General features: G+C 31.6%; 1 protein-coding gene across 2 annotated transcripts; it reads right to left on the bottom strand.

Moving 5' to 3' along the window:
* Positions 1-419: 419 nt before the first annotated feature.
* LOC106478676 (mitochondrial import inner membrane translocase subunit Tim13-like) lies at positions 420-9,103 on the bottom strand. Of its 2 annotated transcripts, none has more exons than XM_013939234.2 (4): positions 9,005-9,103; positions 2,656-2,787; positions 1,664-1,732; positions 420-664 (listed from the first exon to the last, which is right to left on the bottom strand). In XM_013939234.2, the coding sequence occupies exons 2-4, from the start codon at positions 2,761-2,763 to the stop codon at positions 566-568; spliced, it is 276 nt and encodes a 91-aa protein (XP_013794688.1). In that variant the 5' UTR covers positions 2,764-2,787; positions 9,005-9,103; the 3' UTR covers positions 420-565. The 2 variants fall into 2 exon arrangements, with proteins under 2 accessions (XP_013794688.1, XP_022238017.1); XM_022382309.1 differs by lacking the exon at positions 9,005-9,103 and adding an exon at positions 8,689-8,852.
* Positions 9,104-9,340: the final 237 nt, after the last annotated feature.

Here is a 9,340-nt window from a genome sequence, read left to right as displayed (position 1 = left end):
ATGTAAAAAAAATACTAAGGAGTAGATTTAAAAAATGATACAATACTATGAATCTGCAATGTCTCACAATTTTAGGCTCAATACATAAATGAGACTTCAGGAATAATATATCATGTGAAAAGTCCTATTTTTATTTTACCACCACAAATGAATTTTAAGGTAATTTATATATTTGTAGGAGATACTCTAAGCCTAATTAAACTAGCCAACCAAAAGTTCCACTGAACAATAAGTACCTGATTTGTAGGTTTCTTTTTATAATATGATAACAAGTTTGTACACAAAAATATATATATCTAAAAATAGAAAAATTGTAGATCCAGGAGCATCTTTTTCTTTACTTCTTGTCCAAGTAATCTTAAATTAGAATACATTTTCAGAAAGAATACTTTTCAGATGAAAAACTTGAGAGAGTGAAGGTCAGTATGAAATTTTATTACAAAGTTTTTTTAAATTACCAGAAGTTTGCATTCCCTTATTATTAGGTGTCACATTCTCAAGTGGATATTTTTTAAGTTCAGTAAAATTTTACTACAATAATATGATCCCTAAATATTATTATCTTCTACATGTGTCCTCTTTCTTGTTGAATCCTGTTGGAGTATGATCTTGATACCAGATTCCATGAGTCCATATATCGATCCATACACATGGATATACATTTCTGTAAAACATAACATATATATCGTAAGATAAAATACCTCAAACAACCATTTTATGGAAATTAATTGATTTTCGGTATGACTTACACTATGATTGTTGTTGTTTCCCACGAATTTACATTTTTCAACAATGAATTTGTGTATGCGTGTGTTTCAGTAAGAGTTTAAGAGTTTCTAAAAATACCTTTAGCTCAAATATCTGTTATTATCATGCATTTCTTTATTCACACATATATTTTCAATAATGTTTACACAATATAATAAGATGGTAGTCACTGCTTGTCTTAACAAAGTTAAAAAAAGGTTAGTTCTAAAAACAGTTAAAAAATTATGTAACATTCTCAACAATTATCTAAAAGGTGAGAGCACAAAGTATTTGGATAATGCTTTTTGTTTCATATATATACATAAACATTTATAATCAGTTTGTAGTGACTAACAATGTTATCTTACTTCAAGTTCAGTAAAAATACTGTTTTATTCTTCATTTTGTAATACTTTTACTTAGCATTTCTTTCCAAATAAAAGACATTCAATATCTTTTGTCCAACAAGTCCCATGACACATACAGAATAAATTAACTTAATCTAACATTCAAAATAAAATATCACAATATTACTCAAAATCTATACTTTCACTTGGACCAATTGAATTTTAAAACAATACAATCTTGTCAAAAGGTTGTGTTAGTTGCTCCAAAGTATGACCCATTAATATGTTATTTTAATGGATAAATTACTTATTACTATTCTTGACTTTACTATTTAATAAAAATTAATACATGTTGCATTAGACATTTTTCAAATACAAATTAAAAAATATGATAAAATGATCAAACAAAAATATCATTTTATGAAAAGCCAACAATATTAAAAATTTGAAGTTGTAGCAATGTGCTTTAGTAGCAAAGTAGAGATATAAAGGTGATACAGTAATTAATACTGTAAAAATATCCTTTGTTATCAAAACTTTTATCACTAACCCTCATAAATCATACAGACCTGTTCAGAGTTGTCCAAACTAGTACCTGGCTTGGATATGCACTTTTTAAAGCATTTTTCTGTCATTTTCTGTTAAAGAACATAAAGCAAGTAAGTTACATTAAGCATACTCATATACTATTTTTATATATGTGTACAACTTTTGTGCGTGAAACTATTTATTTTAGGCCTAGTTGTTTCATTAAAAAACTCATTCAAATTACATTTTCTTCTCTTCAGATGTAGAGATCACAATAACTGTTCTATTATCTTTTAGGTACAAAATTGCATGCAACATACAACGTGTATTTTTATGTACTGTAATCATTTTAAACAAATTACTCCATGTAAAATAATTACTGAATGCACTAGCATTTATGAGTTGTGTTACAAAAGTTTTCACATAAAGCAGTGTAAGGTTTTTCTTTTATTTTCTGTCAAGAAACTGTCATAATTTCATATATTAAGCCTTGAGAAGAAACATGACTTACATTTCAGCCTGCTTTGTATTTGCTAATAAAGGTTTCTCACTACATTACACATTCATAAAAACCTTGATATTATAAAGTAATACGAATAAAACGAAACTTGAAAACATTAATTTCATGTAACTTTTTCATATTTTTTTAAACTTTTTTCCCCAAATAATCAAAGATTATTAACAACTTTTCTGAAGAAGAGAAAATTAAGATCAGACAAGATACAAACCTGTGACTGCTAACTGGACAGATCTTTAATCAACAAAAGTTACCTAATATCAAATCCCAGTCTTCATTTCACTGATCATTAAGAACCAAATTTGTCATAACTCTTTAGCTATGCCAGTCACTTCAGAATCTATTTATTGTCTTTTTTTTCTACTTTTGTGAAGTGATTTATTTAAATGTTTCAACCATAAAACTTCACTTTTTACTTCAACGGAATGTTCAATGCCACCCAATAACAAGAAAAAAAATTAATCTGTATCTATATCAAATAAATTACATGGTTGTAATCATAAACCTTTGACTCACTTGTAACAGTTCTTGTGCATTTGCAACAGCTATTTGCTGTTTAACTTGGTCCATCAGCTCTTCTCTTTGAGCACCAGAAAGTTTCCCTCCACTACTTAATGAATCCATTCTGAAGTAAGAGCTAAATTACTCCTGTTAAATCAAAAGTGGAAAAAAACATTACATTCTTGTCAATGTAAATTATGAGAAAAAGTATAACTTGCATCATTTGAAGTTAACAAATCTACAATAACCTTTAAAATCAAAAACTTTTCCATGAAGTTTAAACAAGTACAATAAGTTCTTTCTTATGAGTACCTTCTTTTCTTTTTTTAAACTATAAAATGGCAGAAGTCCAAACAAACCAAGAATCAACTTTCTCAACAATAAATTCTCCATACATAAATAAAAAAAACTTGAGAAAATATTAAAAGAACTGAAAATTCTGCACTTAGATAAATTGTAAAATTCTTCCTAAAAAATATATTACACAACACTGAAGAACAGGAAATCAAGAACTTACTGCAAATGGAAAATTAATATACCATAACAATAGCACAATCTCAACACCATATATATATTTTCCAGTGTTTCAAGTTTTAAATCAGTTCCTAAATGATTAAATATCTCCATCTTAATTCTCTGGTACTGAAATTTTTCTTAAGTATAAAAAATTGATTTTTGAAACAAAAAATAAGAATTTTTTTTTGGCTAAAGGTGTATTTTACATTATGACCCTAATACCAAGAAGTATTAACTGAAAAGCCTAAACAGTTGTATAGAAGTATTAAATGATAAGTATTCTCACCCTGGCTCATTCAACTGTCAACAGGGATCAGTGAAGCATTACCACAGTGTTGAAATCTACATTCTGTAATGGCATAGAAGAATTAGCCCCATAAAATGGAAAGAATGACAAAATATTCTGTTGCCCTAACACTTTTGCACAGAACTGTATGTCTGAACAGAAAGGTGGTACAGGAAACAGGTGGGCAACAGTTCAAACAGGGGACACGTAAGATCTGTGAAAATGAAACAGGGATTCCAGCCCAAAAGAGGAATCAGACAAGGATAAAAACTGAGAAATATATAAGTCTAAAAAGAGATCTATAAGAAATGGAAGAACATGTGCCAAACCATTATGAACTGGCAATATTAAAAATGGTAGGAAATTGTAGAGCAGAATAGGCATACAGAAAGAGATTGAACTAATCCAGAGTTAAGAGCATCCACTTCGTAAACTATAGAGTCTGTAACTGGAAACCAAATGCATAGAAACTAGGTGTTGAGGACAGTTGAAAATTCAATGATGATAGGATTATTAAAATGGAAGTAAACCCATCGAAAACATCATAGGATGGAAAGACCACTCTGTGGGAAGGGTCCAAGCTTAGGCAAGGCAGGTGATCCACCACCAGGGCCTGTGCTCCCAAGAAATTATAGACTGACATGTGAACATAGTGGTCATGGACCAAAATAAGAAAGTGCAGGATCAGAAAAATAGAGGTCCAGAGAGTGAGTGTTTCCCTGTCAGAGTATGGAAGAAGGACAGAGATATCATGATTAGAAGGATAAACAGATGAGTCAGAAGATGAAGGAAGCTTGTTTGAACAGACAACATCTCAAGGGCATTAATAAAAAGAATGATCCTTTGGAGAATAGACTTTAGAAACAACTCAAGTGTTAAAAACCACACACACTTGAATAGAAACATCAGTTGACAGGTTCAGCTTGTAGATTTCATTATCAAGTGCAAAGCTACTCAGTGTGTTTACTGTGGTGTGCCCAGTGTGGGTATAGAAAACCAAGTATTTGAATGTTATCAGCCCTCAGACATACCACTGGGAAGCTCTGAACAAATGCAAACCTGGATGAAGTGAGGGATGATGCCCAGGGTTGCATGGGATCAAATGAATCACAACAGCATTGAGAGGTGAAAAGAAAGAAAAACACATGAGAATACAGTGAATCTCTGAAGAGACTTGCATTGATCAGCCAGAATTCACTGAGGGGATGCATATGGGTGTGTCTAAGAGGAATAAGATATTCAAGAGAGAGTCCCCAAAAGAAAAATTGTTTTATTCAGGAAAATAAGGAGACATGACAGTTGTTCAGAACCTCCATGTTTCAAAGATATAAAGAAGGCTGAGCCTATCTTGCATATGCATTGAGAAAGGCCCCACCAAAGTGAATGAGATATTGGGTGGGGATTCAGACTGAAATGGAGAGCTGAATCATTCACCCCAAATGAGAAGGAATGTTGCAACAGTGAATGCCACAATGGATAGGGCCAAATGTCCATATAGTACAACAAAAGCCTAAGAAATGTAACATACAAGCAAAAGCCCATGGGACCTAAATGAAAACATATGGGATCATGTACCACCTGAAGAGAATGGCCATGAATACTGTATTAAAATATTTTGGATGAACTAAAGAAAGCAAAAACTGGACAGACAAGTCAGAATGTGGAGAAAGCATACAAGACATTAATCCTGATCATTCACATTTCAAGAGAACACCCACCTCAAAGTGAGAAAACCACCATCTATATTGAACTGATGAGTAACAAATGGTGGTTCAAGTGGTTCCCATTTTTATAGAACAAAAAAAGATAAAGAGTAGAAAGGCAGTGAAAACCCCTGGAAAAGCACCTATGTAGCCCTACAATCTGTCGAAATAGGAGCTCACGGGTGTAGAAAGTGAGACAGCCAAGTGGCAGCTCCAGAAACAAGTCACTTCTAGACCATGATGGTTAGCGTTTAAAAGAGAAGAGATATCGGATAGTAAAAATAGAACTACGAACAAAAGATGAGCTGGCCCCTCATGGCTGTAGAGGATAAGAAATTTATTTGGGGCCCATCTAAAAAAAAGCAAGAAACTAAAGTGAATAGAGATCACTGCTGATGCTACACAAGTTCCAATTTCCAATGAATCCAAAAAAACCTCATCAACATGGAAGTCCCTGAGCAAAGATTGATGGAGGAGAATGTCAGAAAGTATAGCATCTCAACAAAGTACATCCCAGAATCAAAAAAACTAAGTTAACTAGGACACAACAGGTATATACAAGTTTCTCCAGTAAAGTTGACAGGGTCAAGATGTAATGTCTCTAAGATGGTGAAGAGTGAACAGTTAGCAAAAAAGTAAGAGACAAAGACAATTACAGGAAAAGTGAGAAAGAGAGAAAAAGAAGGAGAAAGAAGAGATCCCCATGACAAAAGAAAATAATTAAATGATTGAGGCTCATTCAAAAAACTATTGGAGAAAGAGAAAACAAAACAGACATATCCCCAAAATCCAAACAGTGAAGAACAAAGTGGATTATGTAATCCTCTTCAAGTAAATGGAACCAGAAGCAAAAGTAGGCATGGAAACATTCAGAAACATTTGTCTAAAGATGGGGCAGACTCAGCTGAACAAACAGAAGCAGGAGGTCAGGAATCTTAGATCCAAGTCCATAATGGAATCAACCACCTGATGAACAATGACGGTGACAAAACTGACCATCAAAAGTGTCTTCAGTTGCCATTACAGTTTTAAATGACTTCTGATGAGGAGTGTCAAAACCTCAAAAAATGTAAGAAACATAGAAACACGAATTCATTATCCAGATGACTTACAAATATGTTTTATAATAAAATTTGTCCTGGTATGTCCACAATACATAGGCATGGATCACTCGTGTAATTGTGAAACTGACGCATACTTAAAGAAACCTCAAGCTAAGTTAAACAATAGGATAAAAAAAAACCTTATCACAGACTTCTACTGTTTGATACCAAACTTATTGACATAAATTCATGAAATAGTAGGTCAATAAAATTTTGAATGCGAGTCAACAAATGAGATGACATGGCCTTTCACCTGTGGCCCGTCTTAAAAGGGTTAAAAGGAAAAAATGTAATTTAAAAAAATTCAAATCAAAGTTCTAACTATAATGTTTAAAAGTTGGTATCTTTATTTCTCATAATCAAGAAAATAAAGGAAAGAAAGACAATATTATGAATGTAACAAAAGTTTAAGTGCAAAAATTCCATAAGTCATAAGAAATTTTGCAATTCAATTGTCCACTGTGGAATCAAACTTGTAAGGAAGCTTTTACATTTTCACCCTCCAATGACTGACTCACACATCATTGATGGTCTAGTCTCATTGGTGAAAATTCACATCTTGTTTAACTTCCTTCACAAAGAAAGGTTGATGCAAATTTACATGGTGTAATAAAGATTCAAGTAATAAAAACATTTCCATATAACATGTGATATATTACATTTAACTTTGTTAACACTGTAATAGAAACAATTCATTTCAAACTAGATCATACTATATAAACACCAATTTGTAGTATCAATTATGAATTAAGCTTGTTAAAGTATGCATGTTGTGTGAGCACATTTACAGTGTAACACTGAAATTTTGAAAACTCTGATGTATTTACTATTCTGTAATGATGAAGTGTTTACTCAAAATGCAGCTGAAATTAATACCATAAATTAATTCTTAGTTGGTCAGTAGAGTGGAGGCTGGAGAGTTGCTAGTATTACTCAAATTTTTAAAGGGGTGATAAGACTTTCCCTATTTACTTCATTAGAGCAAATAATTCCAAAAACTTGATAAACAAAAAGGAAATCTTGTTTTACTAAGCTGTTCTCGTTCCTTAAGAACATTACTTATCTGGACAACAAAATAGGTGTGGACATAGTGTACTTAAATTTTCAAAAAGCTTCTGATAAGGTGCCATAAATTAGCTAAGCAAATATCATTAGTATGGCTTTGAAAAGACTAGTTAATTTAATTGTAGGATGGGAGAAAACAAAAGGTTTTTACTAATGAAATGCATTCAAACTGGATCTTTGTTACTAATAAAATTTAAGTTTAGTGCTTCAGTCTTTGCTTTTTTCCAAATTATGCTAATGATAAGGGCATAATTAGTAAGTTTGTTAATGACATTAAAATTCCATTGTATTTCCAGCTGTATTGGAGATATTTATAGGATTGATAAATATTTGGCGAATGACTTAATTATATTAAGTACAAGGTTATGAATTTGGGTTATCAATACCGTAACTGAAGAAAATGGTCATGGTATAGTGTTAAATAAGCATTAAAGTCATTGAAGCAGTGCTCTGTGCTATTATTAAAGCTAATACAGTCTTAGGGTGTATTTACAGACATATTTTTTACATTCAGGAGAAGTAATAATCTCTATACAAATTACACATAAGGCCACACTTGAAATATTATGTAAAGTTTTGGGCTTTCTATCTAAGAAAGAATATTAACTTATTGGAGACAATTCAGAGGATGGTTACTAGAATTAATTTGGGGATGGAAGGGTTACCTTATAGGAACAGATAAGATCTCATATGTTCTTTTGGGAAAAGAAGATTAAGTGGTGGTCTCACTAAAGCTTACAAATCGAAAGGCTAAAGGTCTGAGTTTACTTGTCATATGTTCTTAAAATAATAGGTAAGATGATAAAATTAAAAAAAAAAAAGACTAAACTCCAGTTAAGGTAGTTTTACTTTTCTAATGGAGTGACTGACTTATAGAATTCGTGTTCTATGCAGTGCTAGAGGCCAGCACTTTACCAGTGTTAAAAGAAGGGAATTAATGATTTCCTTCAAAATAAATGGTGGGTAAGTTCTTACTTTTCACAACAGTAAGACAGTGTGCAAAGATAAACAACCTTGAAGTATCAAATGGTCCTTTTTGTACATGTTATTTTCTCTTAAGAAATGAAAGGTAAGACATTATTGAAGTTTATGATTATTAGATGGATTAATACTATAAAGTATAATAATAGGTTAAATGCCTTTGATTTATTTGTACTATATTCAGAAAGATAACTTAAGGTTTGGAAAAGACAGACTAGGTTCAAATTATGATAGGATTTTTTTAGATGGGGGGGGGGGAATTAGCTCACTCAATCAATTTTTTTAAATATATACGTTACAGTTGATAAATCATTAATTTGATTAAATGTCTTCCCTGTATATTATTACAATGAATACTTATCACACAACAAAGAAAATAGTATTTCTCACTGACCAAAACTAGAAGGCAGGATTAAAGATAAGCAACCCTCTACGATTATTTCCCAGTGGCACTAGTACATATTTCCGCACAATTGTTTTAAGTTTATGGTTAAGATTAGTAATACAAATACTAAAAATAAAATAATAGTACTATTTATTAATATTACTAGTAGTAGTAATATTATTAGTAACAGTAGGAAGAGGGCTCAAGGCCTTCCCTTAGTTGTGCGCATGCCTTCACACGGCTAGAAACAGCCAAGTTTAATGTCATCACCAAGCTTTACTATTTCTCAGATTTTCCCATTTTCATCAGCAGAATATTCACCTACCTCAGAAAGTCTAATTATTTAGACCTTTCTCTATTTAGCCTTCTCTATCAACGTTCCAAAGCACGTTACTTTAGCTAACGTTGGAATGGCGCGCCCCCTCTTATATACATTATTTATTTTACAAAATAACTATAAATAACGAGTAATTACATGACACTTATCAACCGATATTCCAACATTGTATCAATTATTTCTTTATACTGTTTTGAGCTTTTATTTTTTGTTTGCTAGAGAAAGCTAATAATGATGATGATGCAAAATACTTAAAAGGTTCATGGTAGTATAATAATCGAGGAGTTTCGTTTAATATGTAGAAGGCAAATACGATTATAAATA

The sequence above is a fragment of the Limulus polyphemus genome, unplaced genomic scaffold (genome assembly GCF_000517525.1).
Source record: "Limulus polyphemus unplaced genomic scaffold, Limulus_polyphemus-2.1.2 Scaffold240, whole genome shotgun sequence".
Lineage (NCBI taxonomy): Eukaryota > Metazoa > Arthropoda > Merostomata > Xiphosura > Limulidae > Limulus > Limulus polyphemus.
The sequence above is the reverse complement of the archived record's forward strand: the minus strand, read 5'-3'. Positions and strand labels throughout refer to the sequence as shown.